Source organism: Zootoca vivipara, chromosome 6, assembly GCF_963506605.1.
Source record: "Zootoca vivipara chromosome 6, rZooViv1.1, whole genome shotgun sequence".
NCBI classification, from domain to species: domain Eukaryota; kingdom Metazoa; phylum Chordata; class Lepidosauria; order Squamata; family Lacertidae; genus Zootoca; species Zootoca vivipara.
In genome coordinates, this window is record NC_083281.1 from 20,790,267 (window position 1) to 20,810,492 (window position 20,226).

Here is a 20,226-nt window from a genome sequence, read left to right on the forward strand (position 1 = left end):
TCTTTGATGCAATTTTCTTTTAGAATTCACTCCTGCGACTTTCAAAGTTGTTTTGTGAGTCCTCGGAAGCTCAAAGAACTTCGGAGTCTGACCGTGTGAAAATCTGAGCGCACATAAAATGCCCTGCAGGAGGGGAGGAGAGAGGAAGAAATAGTTTTGCTGGTGGGGCAACTTCAGGAAAGTGCTTGAGAACTTGGAAGGGGGAAGGAACCCAAATCACAATTCTTCCTATCTCATGATGAAACCTTTGGAAGAAAACCTAATCAATAAACAGATAACAATTGCAATAATAATTGAGATTACGGAGCGAGGAATCTTCTGTTTATTTAAGGGTAATAAATGATTCCAATAAACGCATAACAAAAAAGAAAGAAAGAAAATGAAGGAGCTGATGAGAGGTGTGGCCATGCAGCCCTGCCTCCTCCTTCCAGATTTTCCTGCACCTGGAGAGAAATAGGTGTTCTTCCCATGCAACCTGGTGGTGGTGGAGAGTCATATGCAGAACTTCCTTCCAATCAGAGGTGTGCGGTGGTGGGGAAGGGATGGATTCAGTCAGATCCCTCGCTGGAAAATGTCGCCTTGACTTTTTCCTTCACCTGCTGGAATCTTTCAGAGAGCCAGTTCCTGCCAATGGGAAGAAGGCAACAGTGAAGGAGCCCTGCCACCCTCGCCAGGGTCTGTGCAAGACACGGCTACCCCTCCTCCTCTCCCCAATTTGCTGTTAAACAGTTCTGCCGCCTCCAATGCAGTGGCGGCGACGGCCTCCTGAAATTTGCCTTGCCCCCTTCTCTACCTTGCTCAGAGGTGAGCGGGGTTCTTTCTTCAGAGGGAGGCATTCTGGGGGCGAGGGGGCCCGGTGGGGAGCGCCTGCATTGCCACCAGTCCCCAAGAGTGTCTAAAATGAATTTCTAGCTGCCATGGGACTGGGGGGAGTGCCTTTTCGCCCCTGCTGCATTCTGTCCCGCTCTGCTTTCTCCACCTACTGGTGGCTGAAAGGAACTATTATTTATCTTGAATACCTGTTGAGATTGGGGGAAGGTGTTGTTCTCTGTGAAGATCCTTGCTTCCACAGTAGCCCCCCCCCCAAAAAATGCAGGGCCTGATGCCTTCTATCCAATCTAGCCAGAATCTAGTTGGAGCCCAACTTTGCACTCTTGAGAGAGGAAATATAAGAACCCGCCTTATACTTAGCCTGAATCTTGGTCCATCTGACTAGCAGAGGTTCTCCTCTTCTGTATGCAGAGCCACTAAGCTCCAACCCACAGGAGCTTTCGGGTTCCTTCTGTCTGCTCCACGCATCTCAGCAGCTAGGTGGCTTCCCCTCTCTGAATTTTTGCCCACACTATGGCTTTGAGGCACATTTGATGCACACCCTTTCCCTCAGAGAATTCTGGGCACTGTAGTTTACCCCTCACAGAGTTAGAATTCCCAGCAACCATTAAGAAACGGCAGTGCCCAGAATTCTTTTTTTTGGGGGGGGGAGAGAATTCTGTGCATACACAGCCCTGGGTTTCAGGCCTCTCAAGGAAGCCACCCGAGATTCACCTGGCTTTGGTGAGTGTCTCACTGTTGTGGAGGTCCTGGAGAGCTGTTTTGGTCTTCTCTCCAGCGTTGTCAATAAAAGTCTTAACATTACTCTGGAAGTTCTCGAACCTTTGAGACAGGGAGGGCTCTGTTGGCCCAATCTCAGTGGAGTCTTGGAGACAGGAAAGAGAACAGCGAAGACAGTGAGAAATGGATTACACAGCTTGGAAACTAAACGTATCTGGTTTTGCAATATGCTCCGACTGCCCTCCTTCCTTCTGCTGTTCTCTGATTCAACCATCTCCTTTCTTTCCTAAACACGTCCTTGTGTTGCATCTTCATCAATATATATGATTCAAGTGAATCAGGGTTATGCAAAACTGCCAAAAGCTAACCTCGGTTAGTATGATGCAATCACATCTTACATATAATTAGCTTGCACAGTTTCAACCTTGCACGGTTGAACCAAGTTTCAATTGAACCAGAGTATGCAAAACAGCTGAAAACTAACCTCGGTTAGTTAGGGCTGCCATATTTTGAAGAGCAAAAAAGAGGACACATTTGCCAAATTCTACTTTTAACTACGGATTGCCATGACGACTCCCATTTTTAATACCCCTACTATATGTAGGCTATAGAAGCTGTGATATATTGCTAGTATTTATGTTCTTAACTTTCAACAATTTCCATATAAATTTTGATTCTCGCCAGTGCTATAGTATCTCAAACCTTCCTAAAGGCTGAAGAGGTGATAACGGAGAGATTGAACTCTCTTGTGCCACTTACACAGTCAGCTGTCAGACAAAATATTCATATATTTCCAATTATATGACTCCAACCTATTATGAAGAAGTCTGACGCAAAATACAAATTACAGCCAATGGAAATTTCCTCTTTTTTGCATGATAATGAAAGGCAGATTTCTCCCCACACACACACACACCCAGCACAACAAAAGGATGCATAAAGATACATAAATTAAAAAGTAAGGAAGAACGTATCCTGCCCACATAGTAAAAAACACACTTTATAATTTCCATGCCCTAGTTCAAAAGCCACTTTAAAATTCACAACCGTTGGGAACAATAAGCAACGGGAGAGGGAAATGTAAAGGACGAAACAGAAATAAAAAGGCAGCCAGCACTGTGGGGGCGAAGCAATTGCTTCTATACCTGCAAAACACACATGTGCACCTACAGCTCTGAGCCACCGTAGCATTAAAGAGAGATGCCTCCTCTATTTCTTTTTAAGATGCACAGATTGGGGGATTGCCCATTTGATGTGGGCAAATATGGAAAATAACCACTAGGAGGGGAGGGAGGGAGGAGAGGAGAGACAGAACATGCAATCGACTGAGACAACACGTAGCACTAGGAAGCCCCAACCTTGGTTACAGTCAGCGCAGATGTAAAGCTGAGCCATGGTTCAGGCTGACAAGGGAAGGGAGGCTCATTCATGTCAAAGTGCTGAGAAGGAGACAAGAGGCGGAGCCTGACCTCTCCCAAACTCTTAAGGGTTAAGGTATCAACCATTAAGCCTTTGGTGTTGGGTCATGGGGCTGCTGCAGTACCACAAGGGAAGCAAAGTGGTGTGCTATGGCTGCTACCTCTATGGTCTAGTTTTCTCCTCTGGGAGAGAGAGAGAGAGAGAGAGAGAGGGGGAGAGGGAGAGGGAGAGAGAGAGAGAGAGAGAGAGAGAGAGAGAGAGAGAGAGAGAGCATCCAGGAAGTGGGGCAGTCTACCTGGTTATGGCTCTGCATTCTAGATTTGAGGCGAGAAGTACCAACTAAAGGAGCCTGGAAGAGCTGCTGTTCTGTGCTCAGCCAGAGTGGAAGCTGGGATAAAGCAAAGACAGGGTGGTACCCCAGACACATGGAAAAGTGAGTTTGGGGACCCCTCTGCTCTTTCTAAACCCATGACAAAATAAAAAAATTCCTTCAGTAGCACCTTAAAGACCAACTAAGTTTATATTTTGGTATGAGCTTTCAGGTATCTGAAGAAGTGTGCATGCACACGAAAGCTCATACCAAAATATAAACTTAGTTGGTCTTTAAGGTGCTACTGAAGGAATTTTTTTTATTTTGCTTCGACTCAGACCAACACGGCTACCTACCTGTAACTAAACCCATGACAGTCGAGCATAAGGGGGAGGTTGGATTGCAGCCTATGTGTTTTGATTCATGAAACAAACAGGATTCCTCTCATAAAGCGCACACCACAAAACTCCAAAATGGGAAATGATTTTGATTTTGATTTCTTTAAACCTGCGACCTCTAAGGTTCCTCCTGCCATCTGTTAGAGACGTGCAACAGCAGGGATCGTTCAGTTTGCAACTTAAGGGTTAATTCTGATGTTAGCAAGCAAGCCAAAAAAAGGAACTGGTGGAGGTGTTGCTTAGCAACTAAACATAGGGGCATGCTCTTTGCTGAGATAGCACATGCTTTGATTGGCTGTGAAGTTCTGAAGGAGCTTTCCTCTGTATGTTCAGCTGAATGTCTTCCTGCCCTGCACAAGGCCTGAACTAAGAAAGACCCCCCACCACCACCAAAAGAAACCCCCCTCTAGTTCTTTCTCCTCAAATTACACAGTGTTTTGTTCTGTTTTCCTCAGGAAAGTTTTACCAAGTCTTTTCTCACTATATAAGTGACTTTGCTAACACTCTCCAGGTCACGTTCAGCCCACCTCCCCCTCTTATTTTTAAGCCTCTGTTGCTTCCAAGCCTCACACCCACTGCTGCAGTGATAATTTCTGCACAGACATGTCAAATAGGAAGAGCTGTCAGAGGGAGGGGCTTATTTTGGGCCCTGGGAGGGGTCTGGGAGCAGGATCATTTCCCAAACCTGCATAACTAGAGTTTCCAAATTAGCCATAGAAAAGAGCAGATGCAGTCTAGCCTGTTCCAGTTGCATTGGTGGCGCTGCATAATGAGCTAAGAAAAAGGGTTTCGGCTCCTACCTGTCACAACAAACAAAGCCACGAGGACCACTGCAATGGAAACCGCAAGCTGCATGGTGTTGGAGGGTCTTAGAGTTCCTGGAGGGAAAAAAGGAAGGAAGAAAACAAGGGCATATGTAGATGGAGCTGGTTAATAACTGTGACAATGGTGTTGAAATGCTTATGTGCTGCCTGATGACTGCGCCTAAGGTTGCCTCCACATGACTAAGTCCTGACCTGTTCTCACAAAATTTGTGTGGAGCTTCGATGCCCCCAGCCGTTCATTCTGATTTGCGTGCAGGGAGGTCAAATGACATTGCATCCAGCCAGCTATATCACCTCACGCTTCCCAGGGCTTTCCCCATTACTTTCCTTCCAGCAAGAAGTCCAGTTTTGAGAAGTGGGTTTTGTTGCACAAGATTAACTTCAATCGTGCAGCCTGAGTTTGCTGGTACGTGATCAAACCCCACCCAGAACTAGCAACAGTCTGGAAGCACCGTAAGAGGCGTAGGGGCAGGGACTGGTTTAAAAGAAGAGTTGGCAAACCTCGCAGCAGAAATCTTCGGCACCTTTACACATTGTAAAATTCTCAACAACGCTTCAAATGGCTTCTTTTTCTTTCTCATGTGCTTCCTCACCCCCCCTCCCATCCTGCCTCTGACTCCCCACCTCCACCCAGAAATGGAATGATGTTCTGCCTCCTCTCTTGAAGGACGGCGACAGACGATTGCCACCTGTCACCTGACAAGGCACCTGTGCGTTTCACAGCTTGCCAGCTGACAGGCAAAGCTTCCCCCCAGCATAGCAACGCAGTTATGGAAGGATCTGTCACCGGCTGAATTTCTGCCTGGTATGAAACTCACGATGGCATGACGTCTCCATTAAGGAAGGAGGAAAGGCCATGGTAGATGGCTCATGATAAATGTGAGTCTCTTTCATGGCTGTCTGCTCTTGGTTTAGAAGAACTTCCGACAGTGATTTTGGGGAGGGGGTATGTCAAAGCTTCACCTGCTTCATGCAGCTGTTAATGGCATAAAAACACAGGAAGATCCTTTTATACCAGTGGTTCATTATTGTATACACTGGCTAGCAGCTGCTTTCCCAGACTCACCTGGAGAGGCCCTGGATCGAACCTGGGGTGTTATGCATGCAAATCAGGTGTTCTACCACGGCTAGGAAATTGCAACCCTCTGTTAGTGGCAAAAGCTAAATCAACCTCTTGGGGAAATGAGGCAAAAAGCTCTCTTAGGGTCGTACTTGGTCGTACAAACAGGCTAAACCCTACGCCAAAGGATAAATGGACATAAATCTGACATCAGGAACCATAAGACAGAGAAACCAGTAGGAGAACACTTCAATCTCCCAGGACATTCTATACAAGATCTCAAAGCAGCTGTTTTATTACAGAGAAATTTCAGGAACAGACTGGAAAGAGAAGTTGCTGAATTGGAACTCATTACCAAGCTTAAAACCATGGAGCCACCTGGGATGAATAAAGACATCGGATTCTTATCTCATTATGCATGATCAAGCTTTCTTTAGCGCCTCAACCCTTGCTTCCCCCCCCCCCAGGACTAATTGCAGCCATCAGCAGCCGTTAACAGCCATCCACAGGTTTACCACTCCCATCAGCCCATCACCCATTCCCACCCACCCCCACCACCCTCTGTATATATATAAGGGTCTGACACTTCTGTTTCAAGTGTATCTGAAGAAGTGTGCATGCACACGAAAGCTCATACCAAAATAAAAACTTAGTTGGTCTTTAAGGTGCTACTGAAGGAATTTTTTTTATTTTGCTTCTAGTCCCATCTGTTTGCCCACACACCACTCCCCAATCCTGTATTTTGCTCGGTCTCATATTCTTAGGTTTGCTTCATTTTTTTTTTTAAGTGTAAAGTTCTGCAATGCAGCAGGCAGTCATTTAACACGTGAAACTCTTCCTGGCATGGAGAATGCAGCGAAAGCAATAGCTTTCCCTGCTAAATTTCTGTGCAGTAAATTCCTGCTGTTAAAGACGCAGGAGTGAGGCCTCTCAGAGAGAGAGGAAAAGTGCTCCACCTTCACACACTTCTCATTTAAGATGCCATCGCCAGGGGCTCTGCATGAACTTGCCACGTCTAGATTTTGAAATTAAATAATAATTATTATTATTAACATGCAGCGTGCGTGCTGGCGTGCTATGGTCCATGGGGTCACGAAGAGTCAGACACGACTAAACGACTAAACAACAACAGCAATAATAATGATAATGATAATAATTTGACTCTAATTTAGTCGCTCTGTTTGAATTCCCCTTTCCCCACATGCCAACTGAATCCATTTCTAGATTTCCACTTACTTGCAGCTGGGAATGGAGACGAGAATCCAATGTGAAATCGGAATTCCTTCCCAGCTGCTGCAGCTGCTCCCTATAAACCTACCACCCTGCCTCCAACATCCGCCCCTCAGAGGGCAGCAACCTGAGCCTTGCTGCTCTTTCTCCTCCCCTCTGCAACGAGGAGGTTGCTCCATCTCCTCCAGGAATTTAAACCGCAGCCAGGGATAATGTAAGAAAAAAAGGCAAGTGTGTGTGTGTGTGTGTGTGTGTGTGTGTGTGTATGTATATGTATGCACAATCCCATTTCCTCAAACTTTAAAGTCACTGGGAAGTTGGGCAACGAACCACCTTCCATGCAGCCCAGTTTCCTTGTACTTTCGGGCTGCCTTGCAAAAAGGCTGGGGAAAAGAAGAGGCCAGCCTCCCTTCTTGAGGCTTCCCGAATAGGGTTTTGCCTCTAAGATGCTTTCGTGATCTGGAAGGATAATTAGCCCTGAGGCACAGCAAAAGGACAGCTCAGCTGGTTAGAGCACGGGGCTGGTAACACCAAGGTCGCAGGTTCGATCCCCTATGGGGTAGCTGCATAGTCCTGCGTTTCAGTGGGTTGGACTAAATGGTCCTAAAATGTCCCTCCCAGCTCTACGATTCTATGAATGAAGAGATTATGGTCTCTCAAGTCATATTCCCCCCCAGTTTTTAAGTTCACACGTGGAAGCACTTGCATCTAATTCTCAAAATGCTCAGTCTGTGGGGCTGCCTGAAGGTCTCAGATTTGGAATGTCAGCCTTTACATTTTCAAAGGCTGTCATCTGTCTGACCTCTAAGGAAGGCAAGAGAGACCAAAACCTTCTGAGGTAGCCTCAAGGCCACCAATTTAGAAGGCTTTAAGAGAGGACTGGACAAATTTGAGGAAGATAGGGCTACTCAATGGCTACTAGACATAATTGCTATGTTCTGCCTCCGCAGCCGGAGACAGTAATGTTTCTGGAAACTGCCGGAGGGGAGAGGGCTCTTGTGCTCGGGTCCTGCTTGCAAGTTTCCCACAGGTATCTGAGTGGCCACTGTGATGTGCTATCCATTGGCCTGATCCTGCAGGCTCTTCTCATGTTCTTTGGGTCAGCAACATGCATATGATGTGAGTGGTGAGACTTAAAAAGGAGGCACCTTTGCTCAGTCAGAGAGCTCATGTTTTGCAAGCAGAACGTCCTGGGTCTAATCCCTTCTACCTTCAGTTTTAAAAGAGATGATCAGATAGATAGCGATGGTCTTTGAAGTGCTACTGAGATTTGACAACTGCCTTGAAGACCTTCCTAAAGACAGAGAGCAGATAGGTAGATGCAGCAAGTGAGAATACAAAGAGTTGGTTTCTATACTTCAGGGGCATATGGTCTCCCATTGTGCAACACAGAAAGCTGTCTCCTACTGAGTCAGACCATTGGTCCACCTTGCTCAATATTGTCTACTCTGACTGGCAGTGGCCATCCAGGATTTGGGGAAAGGACGGCATTGGGGAGCTTTGCATGTTTTTACCCATCCCTCCTCTCCCCCCTCCCTATCTCACAACACATTTAAATGTGTATTTCCGCTAAATACATGCATTTTTAAAAATGGGAATTCTGATGCCTTTAAACAGCCAAGAATTGCATTGCAGAACAGGAGAAGTGTGAAGTCCAGTGGATTGCTAAAATATGTGCCACACATTAGTCTGAGAGGTGCAGGTCAGAAAATATTGTACAGGAATTCACAAACACCATCTTCCTCAAGCTTCTCTACTCATGACAAATTGGTTTATACAGCATGTTAATTCTATTTTGCTGAATCAGAAGCTCCCTTCTTGCTCTTCTTCCTTGGCCTGCTCCAGAAGTTGGCAGATCACAGGGCAGGTGTCAAGGTGCAAAGCTGTTCTTAGTCCCATTCTTCCAAGACTCAGAGCCACCGTCCTAGTCCTCATGAGGCAGGGGGGTGCAACAAATTTGTAGGCTACACAGGACGTCATCCCCTTCCCTGGATGGGGGGGGGAAACAATGACCCCAATTCATTTTAAAGTTGAACTTGCCTAATTTGCAGTTTCCGAAACAACACGTGAATTAGAACACAGCCGCCTCTCAAAATTCGGACTTTTCTGAATTTTGTCATGCTGCTCTCCAGCCAGGCAGTGACAACAGCAATGCATCCATCTGGGTTAAGCACATATATGGACACATGTATCATGAGAGTGACGTGCAAACATGCATGTGTTAGGGAAAACTGCTTGCCAAAAGCGTTTCTACAGTATTTGTCAAAACGGCACGCAAATATGGGTCGATTGGGCGAAATTCGTACTAAAATTTTCACGAGACTTTTTAAAAACAAAAATAAAACCTGCAGATTGCTGCAGAGCTGTGGAATTAAAGAATTGGGGGGGGGATGAGAATCTTTAATTTGTGAATTAAAGATTTGGAAGGTTGAGAAGCTGAGAGAACCAAATGCTCCTAGAATCTGTGGGGCAATCCTGAGATGTTTTCTGAAAACTCCCCCCCTCCTGTGCCTCCATCTGTTTCCCCAGAACAGATATACAGATATTGGGGGTCTTACACAGGCTATAATGCCTGAGGAAGAATTCCCCACAGATGTCAGTGGTGGTAGAAGCTTCTAGCATGTACCCCCAGAAGTCTCCCATTATTTTAAAGCAGGCCCTTATTTGTGCCTTGCACGCATCTCTCTTTAACAGCCCTTTGTCTCCAACCTATACAGCTCTGTGGAACAAACAGTCCCGTTCCACAATGTCTCTTTTCTCCCCAGTTTTTGACCTGGCAACCCCACTCATCCGGCCCGGGAGGAAAGGAGGAGGAGCCTGGAGGGGTTATTTGCGTTCATTGCAAAATGTTTGTTTGGAGATCCGAGCCTCCTTCCTTTCCCCTTCCCAGTAACAAAATGCTGAACGACAGTAACCCCCTCCTGGGATCTTTTAGGATTTATTTTATCTCGAGGTCCACATTTTTAGATAAACAGCCCTGGTTAAGAAATCGTTTGTTTTTGTTGAGAAACTCAACTCTCCCACACCCTTTCTCTTGTGGAATTTTTTTTTTCCTTTCTTGCACTGCAGTCTAGTCTACACACACACACACTACCTTTTATTCTGGAATCGATGCATGCTTGCATATTTGTACACACATCTATTGCTTAATTTTTGCCCTGGAAAGTGCTTCTAGGGTCCTGTCTCTAGAAATAACATTCTGACCTTGGGGGGGGGGGCAGCAAGGAGACTTCTGAGGTCAAGACAGGAAAACAACACTGGAGAAAGAGAAATTTGTAAAGGTTTTTAAGGCAACTTCAGAAAAGGGATGAGCAAGTTGACATGGGGAAAAGATCCACTTTGTAGAGCAGAACAGCCTTCCAAGCGATCAGCAAAATATTTCCAGACTATTTTGGAGCTCTAACGCTCGCAGTCAAAATATCACAACAATATATAACGGGGGGGGGGGGGTTATTTAGCTGTGATTCCTGTGTTGCATAGGGTTGGCCTAGATGGTACCTGAGGGTCCCTTCCAATTCTACAGTTCTGTGATTCTGTAGAAATTGGTTTCATTCTGAAAACAAAAGCTTATTGCAGCTTGATTCTGCATTACCACACAGCATATCCATTCGAAAAGAGATTAAAACATGTAAGAGTATAGTGGTGCCTTGGTTCTCAAATGCAATCCATTCCAAAACCAAAGCGTTCCAAAACCAAGGCGCGCTTTCCCATAAAAAGTAATGCAAAATGGATTAATCTGTTCCAGACTTTTAAAAGCAACCCCTAAAACAGCAATTTAACATAGATTTTATTAGCTAGTGAGACCACTGATACATAAAATGAAAGCAATAAGCAATGTACTGCAGTCACACAATCCATCAATCAGTAGCTGAACTGGGTTCCACACAGTCACAGAAAAAGAGCCGCAAAACCACAAAATAAATTGCAAAAACAGACAGACCTGAGCGTAACACTCAAAACGGAAGTGTGGCACTCAAATCGGAAACATTAAAACACTCAAAATGGAGCACGTTTGACTTCCGAAGAAAGTTCGCAAACCGAAACACTTACTTCCGGGTTTGCAGTGTTTGGGTTCCAAATTGTTTGAGTACCAAAGCATTTGAGAACCAAGGTACCACTGTATCAGAAGAGTCATGCTAGATAAAGCTAGTGGCCCCTCCTGCCTGGGCATCCTGTTCTCAAAGCAGCCACCCAGAGGCCTGGGGGGAGGCCCTCAAGCAGGAATCAGGCACAAGAGCCCTCTCCCCTCCTGGGATTTCCAGCAACTGGTATGCAGAAACACAACTGCCTACAACAGTGGGGGCAGAGCACAGCCATTGTATCTAGTGTCCACCTGTAGCTTTCTCCTCCATGAAGCTGGTGGTCATCACTGCTTCCTGTGGCAGTGAGTTCCATAGTTTAACTATGCACTGAGTGGGCGGTCCCAGAAATGGGGCGTTGGCCCACCCCAGTGACCCTGTGTGTAGTCATATGTCCAAGATCGCAGTCACCCCTTCCTTCTTCCTTCAGGTGGGGCATGTGCAGGGAGGAAGAGGCATGAATAACTTAACCAAAGGGAGGGTTTTCAAATGCGTTTCCAGTAACCAGACCCATCTGGGTGGGCGGCAAGATCTAGAACCAATCTAGATTGACAGCAGCATGCTGAAGATGTGCAAGGACAATTCGGGATTGAGGGGGAAACTACATTTTGTGCTACAAACAAGTTAGTGTGTACAGAGCCTTATGCACGCTGTAATATTTTGGAAATGTGGGCTATCCACAAATTATATGGTTCTTTCCTGTTCATACCACTTAGTGGTAAAACGCTGGCTAGTGCAATAAACAAAATCTGCCCTTATTCCCTTATGGGGTATACAAGAGCCCCCATAGAGTCCTTTGTAGGTTCTCCATCAGTAGGAGAAAATAAGAGAGGCCAACCGAGAATATTGAGAACCAAAGCAGCTAGTAAACCTGATCATTATTGAACTGTTGCAACACTGCAACAGGGTGCCCCCTCACAAGCAGGAGAAAGGAGGAAGACCTAGAACAAAGGTGTGCCTGCCCTTATATAGACATTTAAAATTGCCCACCCTGCAGTCCGAGACCACCCCCAGAAGCATCATACATACATCACAGAAGGGGTGTATCCCAAGACCACCCCCATGATACATCATAACCCACAGCGCCACCTGGGTCCTTTTGTTATTATAACTACTCAATTCTGGAATCCAGGTCCCAGGTCCCAGGCTCACCCCATCCACACCTTCAATGTGCCCTTAAGGCAGGATCTGTGAGCGCAGAGACAATGGGGAGGTTTTTTCATTTCCTCCCTCCTTTCAGAGAAGCACCGGGTCAGTCTGGGAGAGTCAAAATGGTTTCAGGACTCTCCCCTTTGCTTCACACATGTGGCCCATACACTTGTGTGCGTCTCTGCTTGGTACATTGACGAACAGTTATTTTATATATATATATATATATATATATATATATATATATATATATATATATACCTTATTTATTTATTTATTTATTTTCACTAGTATCGCACATGTATGCAGCCACCAGAACCCTCTCATCAAGGTAGGGAGCTCACGCAATAGATGGATCACTGTATTATTTGGGAATCAAGCCTTAATGCAGACCCTCCAAGTGTCCCTATTTTCCAGGGACGTCCCTGATTTAGAGAAGAATTCCCGGTTTCTGATTTCATCCCAGAATGTCCCACTTTTCCTTAGGACGTCCCTATTTCCATTGGATAAATGTTGAGGGGGAGTACAGAGATATCCAATCCCTGAGCTGTCTGAAGGCAATCCTGTATAGGGAAGGCTTTTTTAAATGTTTAATGTTTTATTATGTTTTTATATCTGTTGGAAGCTGCCCAGAGTGGCTGGGGCAACCCAGTGAGATGTGTGTGTGGGGGGGGGGGTATAAATACCGTAGTAAAATTATCATTATGGAATGAGACGTCCCTATTTTCATCAGGGAAATGTTGGAGGGTATGTTATTGTTTGCAAGTAAACATACAGAGGGCCAGATTGCTAATCTAAAATGCATAACATACCAGAACTGGTCATGAGATTCTCCGTTCATTTTAATCAATTCATTAATGATAAATGCATTTATCAAGGTAGTTTACAAAATTAAAAAGTCACAAAGCCCATTAAAACAACAACAGAACAAAAACAAAGCATTAAAACCCCCCACCTCCACCCCCGATTCCTAGCTCAGGTTTTCTGCCCGTGTTGCGCAAGCTCCCCGAAACACCAGCTGCATCGGTAACCAGCCAACCCCAAGCAAAACACAAAGTTTCTTTTCGAAAGTGCAGCCTCATCGCTTTCCAAGAGAGTCAGCCTGGCGGGAGCCCGCAGTTTGTAGAAAGCGTGGAAGAAAAGTTGCCACAACCTTAGAGGTCTGGATTTGCTCAGGGAACAAGTCCCATGGGCATGCCTCAGCAGGATGGGATGGGACCGTGATGTCACATTGCCCTGTGGCAGTTCTCATGCACAGGTGCCCTTTGTTGTTGTTTAGTCATTTAGTCGTGTCTGACTCTTCGTGACCCCATGGACCAGAGCACGCCAGGCACTCCTGTCTTCCACAGCCTCCCACAGTTTGGTCAGACTCATGTTGGTAGCTTCGAGAACACTGTCCAACCATCTCATCCTCTGTCGCCCCTTCTCCTTGTGCCCTCCATCTTTCCCAACATCAGGGTCTTTTCCAGGGAGTCTTCTCTTTTCATGATGTGGCCAAAGTATTGGAGCCTCAGCTTCAGGATCTGTCCTTCCAGTGAGCACTCAGGGCTGATTTCCTTCAGAATGGATACTAGGTTTTATCTTCTTGCAGTCCATGGGACTCTCAAGAGTCTCCTCCAGCACCACAATTCAAAAGCATCAATTCTTCAGCGATCAGCCTTCTTTATGGTCCAGCTCTCACTTCCATACATCACTACTGGGAAAAGCTGCTTGTTGAATAAAGCTACTTGCTAGAATGCGCTTAAAGGTGGGCGAGTCTCTCGGTTTTGGAGTGGGATTCAAAGCTGCGCAAGGAAAATCCCACTCACGCCGTGAGAGTTCCCCCTCTTCTCCTTCACCCCAAATCCTCAACTGTCTGGAGCAGATTTCGAGGGTGCTCAAGAGTGGAAGGAGAGGTTCCACTGCACAAGCAGAAACGTCTGTGCAAGTTTAACAGCACCATGCGCCGTTTCATAATTATAAAATGATGCGTGGCCTGCTGAAAGTGGCTAGGGGAAAACTTTTCTCACTCTCTCATCACACGGGAAATTGTTGGGGCCCCAGTGAAGCTGAATGCTGGAAGATTCAGGACAGATAGAAGGAAATGAGTCCTTGCACAGCACACAGTTAAACTGTGGAACTCACTGCCACAGGAGGCAGTGTTGGCCACCAACTTAAGAGAGGAGGTGAGGAGAGGAGAGGTGCAGGTTTCTCACAGGCATAGGCACCTGAAAGGCCACTAGGAGAACAGGATGCTGAACCAGATGTCCTGTCAGCCTGATCAGGATATGACCCTGAGTTTCTATTCCCCCCTCCCCCCAGTTTAAATACAGTTCCCCAAATTTCGGAATGTTTGCAATTTTTTTTAAAAAACCAAGATTTTAGTATACGGTTCTTCTGTTATCCACATTATCTGCAAGCAACTTTGCCTGATAAAATGGTTTCTTGTACAGTGGTACCTTTGGTTAAGAACTTAATTTGTTCGGCTTCCGGGTTCAGCGCCAGCGCCGATCGGCGGGGTTTCGTCTCGTCTCCGAGACGGCCCGTCCCTGCTAGGAGTGGGGAGGGCAGCGAGAGCGACGCTGCGCCCCTTAGAACCTCGGGAAGGGCGTCCCGGGGGCAATTTGCTCGGCACAGCCCCAATCCGGACTCCCCAACTCTTCGGTTAGCTCTAATAAGAGCTCCGGAGCGAGGAGGGTAGAAGTCGCGGGGGCCATTTTGAGCGGCAACGTTATTCTAGCAGGGAGAAGCTTCAAGCCGAAGGCGGAGAGCGCTGGATTCTTCCGAAAATAAAACGATTGGAAAAGACTGTAAGTAACCTCACGATTTGGATTATAAAACAATTTGGATCTGGGAGAGAGGGGAGAAAAGAGGAAGCCACCCCCCCCCACAGCAACAAAAGAGACAGTAAATAGAAACCCGAAGCCATAAACAGAAGATTTGCAATTCAAAAGGATCCCTCAAAGGCATCAAAGAGAATCTCCCCTTTGATGCAGGGTGAGAAGGGGAGAGAGACTGTGGTTTATGACTGCCCTGCAGCAAGAGGTAAAGACTGGAAAAAATCTTTCTTTTCCTCGGGAGCCGGCAGCCCAGACAACCCAGTGAGTTGATCAGGATTTATGAGTCAATTTTTATTTCACTTTGTATTTCTGGACTTTGTGGAATTTCTTTTTTGGTTTAAATGTTTGTGAAATGTGAGTTCGAACTTTATTGTTAATAAGACTTGAAGAATGCAGCCAGCTTGTTAAAATGGAGTCGAGAAAATAAACTGTGATCATATTCCACCCCACGTGACAAGTTTTGACCTTGGCAGGATTGAATTATGTCAACAAAAAAGTGTTCCCCTGAGTTCCAGCGGTCTGTTTTGACCTTAATGTGGGAAACAAGAATAGAGCTATGTCAAGAGGAGACACGACGGCAAGAGTTACAGCAAAAATTTCAGATGGTGATGGCAGAATATGATTTTTTAGGAGATGAAGCTTTTGACACTGAAAAAGATGAATGTGAGAATGACAATGATGATGACTGTGATTTGGAAGGAAAAGATGAAGATGAGGACTGTGATGATTCAACACAAAATGAAGCACACCACGAAAAAAATGATGACTTTACAAAAAGTTGGATGGAGTGCCCTGCTTTTGAGGGGGGCACGATTGGTATTATTGGATCTCCAGAACGCCCACAGGGAAGAAGGAAAAAATATGCAGAGAAGAGAAGAAATTCAGGGGTCCTGTATGGTGGCCTGGATGGCAAAAGACTGTAAACAGGGGGTGGGGTGAAGGGAAAGTGATGTTGTGATTATATGGATGGATTAACAGGTTTATAACTGGTCTGCTGATTATGGAATTTGCTGGATTGGGGGGGTGGAGCCGGTAATCGGGGATGTAAGGTTAAATTGAGAATAGTTATAGTTTTAAAAGTGAATGGATTTTGGAAAATGTGAAAATATGGAGGCTTATAGAGGGAGAAAAAATTAGGCACGGGAAGATAAAATGGGAGTTTGATTTTTCAGTGATTTGAATATTAGATGAAAATGTTAACAATTGATTTATAAGTTGTATAAGATACAAAGGTGTATTTTTATAAAGTAAGAAACTGTTGCAGATGATAAAAAAGGGATGAAAACCGGGGAAGGGGGGGGAGGGGAAGCCCACAAAATATGGTTTTACAATCATGAATGTAAGAAAAATTTTTCTGTTTTGTATTGTTTTTTTCTCTTTTTTTGCCCTTTCTTTTTTTTCTTTTTTCCTATTTCTATTTTTCTCTTTTTTTGGTATGACAATAGATGGTTGGATGGATGGCCTCCTGCGTACTGCCCTGGTTTGCTGGAGCTCCCTGGTGGCAGGGGGGGGCTTTGGGGTCAGGGGAGGGGGAGGAGGACAGAAATCCAAGCATAAAATGGACCATCTCTGACTGTTCACATACATGGGATACTTCTGTGGCAGGGGAGGACCCATGTGGGTGGGTAGGAAGGAGGTGGAAAAGGTGTTTATGTATGTACCGTTTTTTTTTGTTTTTTTGTATTCTGTAAAATTAATAAAAAGTATGTTAAAAAAAGAAAGAACTTAATTTGTTCCGGAGGTCCGTTCTTAACCTGAAACTGTTCTTAACCTGAGGTACCACTTTAGCTAATGGAGACTCCCGCTGCCGCCGCGCCACCACCACACGATTTCTGTTCTCATCCTGAAGCAAAGTTCTTAACCCGAGGTACTATTCCTGGGTTAGCGGAGTCTGTAACCTGAAGCGTCTGTAACCTGAGATACCACTGTATGCTATTTTTAATAATAATAATAATAATAATAATAATAATAATAATAATGTGTGTTTTTATGCCGGCTTTATGCCCCCCAAATATGCACGCTTTTTTGCATTATTTGGTTGGAGAACTACATTGCAAAATGTGGATTTCCAGGGATATTATTTACCGGTATTTATTATTAAATTCCTTTTTTCTCTTTCCTTCCTTCCTTCCTTCCTTCCTTCCTTCCTTCCTTCCTTCCTTCCTTCCTTCCTTCCTTCCTTCCTTCCTTCCTTCCTTCCTTCCTTCCTTCCTTCCTTCCTTCCTTCCTTCTTTCTTTCTTTCTTTCTTTCTTTCTTTCTTTCTTTCTTGTTTTATGAAAGAGCAAGAAAAACCCTCCCTCTATGCACTCTTTTTCTGTGCCATGCATGCATCGTTTTCGTAAACTTCTAGCATGTTGCCTCTGACTTGCCTTTTCCCTAAGCTAAAAATGCCTTTTCTCATGGGAGTCGCTTGATCCCTTTGATCATTTTCTTGGACGTAACAAAGTCAAACACATGTCACCAGCCAGGCCTGATACCTCCCCAGCGCCTCTCGAGGGCTGCAAATAAGGTTGTCACACACCATGCGGCCAATGAACCTCATTTGTGTCTGGCTAGATGTTCTCACGTCATGCAGGCTGCATTCGTATTCTTCTATGTTCTCAGTCATACTTTGGCGGCTTCTTGTCCCAACTTGTTTCTCTTCTTTGGGCCAAGCTGCATGGGTAGCTTCCCTAAAAAGGACTTGTTTTTCCACCCCGTCCACAAATAAATGTTCATTAAAATAAAACATGGGTGCTTTCTAAATACAGTATTTTTCCATGTATAAGACGCCCCCATGTATAAGATGCCCCCAAATTTTGGGCAATGTTTTTAGGGGTGGAATCTAGTCTTATACACAGAAAAATATGGTACTCTGGATACCACTGGCTGATCTGGTGCCACGACGCTCCCCAAAGCAAGCTCTGCTCTCGAAGGACATGTCTCTGCTTGACTCTGAAAGTCTTATTACCATCTCTTTGTATCATAGGCATGCATATCAGCCACTCTGAGACACGCAGGGCGAAATCCCAGTTTCTGGTACCTGTTCCTAGTAAACCGTTGCCCCTGCTCTCTCTCTCTCTCTGTTGATGTGAATTTGAAAAGTTTTCATCGTTCAGAGTGTATGCATGCATGTCTGCTTCTGTTGGCATCTGTCTGTCTCGAGAGACAATGGAGTGCGCCTCCGGGGGTGAAGTCAAACTGCTGTGCTAAAATGACCTCCTGGGTAGTGTGGATGGAGGTCCGGGGCTGCCCAGATGACAAGACTCCCCTTCCAGTCTCGCTGATGTGGTCCAAAGGAAAACAGAGCAAGACGTCTGGCACCAGCTTGGCTGCAGGAGTTGCCGTAAAGAGGCGTACAAGGCGCCATCCAATCATTTTAGGGACTGCAGATTTGTGTAGGGTTTACTCCTTAGCCGTTTCTTCTCCCAGAGATGTTCTCGAAGACAGTGGAGATTTAGGATCTGAGTTTTCCTTCTCCTGGATGAGTGACCTTCTCAGGTGGATCTGAGCCCCATCTGCCCCTCACTTCCTTCTACAGCCCGTGCAGTAACTGCCTTCTTGACCATTGGGTCCACTCTTGGCCTCATCTGCTCCACATGCATGCAGGGAAGTCCCTGATACACTGAGGGTTTGAGACCCATCAGCGACCCTCACCTGGTTTAGCAGGCCAGTCAAATCCGTTCCTCGCCTGCCGACAGCTTCTAGGAGCCACAGGTGAGAGCTGGGTGCAGGGTGGGGACCAAAGGGGGACAAACTACCCCAGGAGGAGCATGATGTGTCCCCCACCAGAGGTGCTACCACTCCCCTTAACACCCCATACGTATAATACAGGCATCCCCAAACTTCGGTCCTCCAGATGTTTTGGACTACAATTCCCATCTCCCCCAACCACTGGTCCTGTTAGCTAGGGATCATGGGAGTTGTAGGCCAAAACATCTGGAGGGCCGCAGTTTGGGGATGGCTGGTATAATATGTCATCACTCATAGCCTCTGATGCTGCAATGAGTGAAGGGGAGGACAATTCCCCAAGGGATCGTGGGGGCAGCCATCTTGTATTGCCACACTGTAAGTAGTTAAGGGATTGCTGTACTATCCTTGTTGTGAACAGCTAGTTCAAAGCCAAAGGGCAGCCAATGGACCAGAAATAAGAGCATCTGATTGTTTTTACTCTGAGTGGCCATTATGTTTTTAATTGAAGCTCGGCTTTTCAAAAAGAAAAGAAATACATTAGACAACATCTCTGGTCAACTGTAGAGCCTCAAATAGGTTGACCAGCACATGCAAAGGTACATGTGGAGGATACCTTCACAGTTGCACATCACATGCTGTGCTGAGCTCAGGCAGGCAGGCGGGTGAGGGCAGTGGCAGAGCAACTTGCTGAATTGGCAGCTGTGGGGATTGTTATCACACCTGCCTTCCCATGCAACCCGAGTAGTGACCTGCCTTGGACTCTGCCCCATGGCTCCATCAGGCGATCAAAGTTGGCATCTTTACAGAAAGCTATGGGCCATCACACAGGAACAAGGGAAGCTGCCAAACCACTGGTCAATCAAACTGCATACTGTCTACACTGACTGGCGGCAGCAGCTCTCCACGGTTTCAGGCGGGAGTCTCTTCCAGCCCTATTTGAAGATACCAAGGATTGAAACTGGCACCTTCTCCCTGCAAATCAGATCTATGCCCCTTCTCCAGTTCAGATAGCCCCTTCTTCCAGGCCCAGAAAACAATAGACTTAACTTCTTCTTTTACCTCCCTCCTATCTAATTCCATCAGGGCCTACAATCCAGAAAGTTCCCAAGTGCATCATTTTAACAGCATTCGTTTTTGCCTGGGCCTGTGTGTGGCAGGACAGGCAAAAAGAATGAAACCACTTGAATATACCTGGCAAAGCAGAAACAACCCCACGTTTTTGCACCTGGTTGTTCAGAAACATCCTGCATTGCAGGGGGTTGGACTAGATGGTCCTCAGGGGCCCCTTCTATGATTCCATGCTCTCTGTGGAGCTGCAAAGGTATGCTGCTGATTTGGGATAACCGGTGCCGTTTCAATTACTGTTTGCCTATTCCTCCTGCTCTGTGTGTATATCAGCATAGCTGCCAAGTCTCCCGTTTCCCCCGGGAAACCCCTGTTTTTCCGGCTGTCCCCAGCCAAAAAACCGATTTTTTTTGTTTTTCCCCGGTTTATTCTGGCGTGGCGGCCATTTTGGAACTGGGCGGAGCATGCTCAGAAGTGACTTTTGATGCTGCTCTGCCCAGTTCCAAAATGGCTGCAGCGCTACTTCCGGTATGCTACTTCCGGTCCAGTCCCTTATTTTTCAGAGAGGAACTTGGCAGGTATGGTATATCAGTTGTCGTGCAATGCAAAATGAGACATGAAACTCCATCACAAGAAAGGGAGACCCCTG

At 45.9% G+C, this 20,226-nt stretch overlaps 1 protein-coding gene across 1 annotated transcript; it reads right to left on the reverse strand.

Annotated features, from left to right (window-relative positions):
- Positions 1 to 293: 293 nt before the first annotated feature.
- APOC1 (apolipoprotein C1) lies at positions 294 to 6,956 on the reverse strand. The gene is made up of 4 exons (XM_035120733.2): positions 6,799 to 6,956; positions 4,479 to 4,556; positions 1,546 to 1,696; positions 294 to 624 (listed from the first exon to the last, which is right to left on the reverse strand). The coding sequence occupies exons 2-4, from the start codon at positions 4,531 to 4,533 to the stop codon at positions 549 to 551; spliced, it is 282 nt and encodes a 93-aa protein (XP_034976624.1). The 5' UTR covers positions 4,534 to 4,556; positions 6,799 to 6,956; the 3' UTR covers positions 294 to 548.
- Positions 6,957 to 20,226: the final 13,270 nt, after the last annotated feature.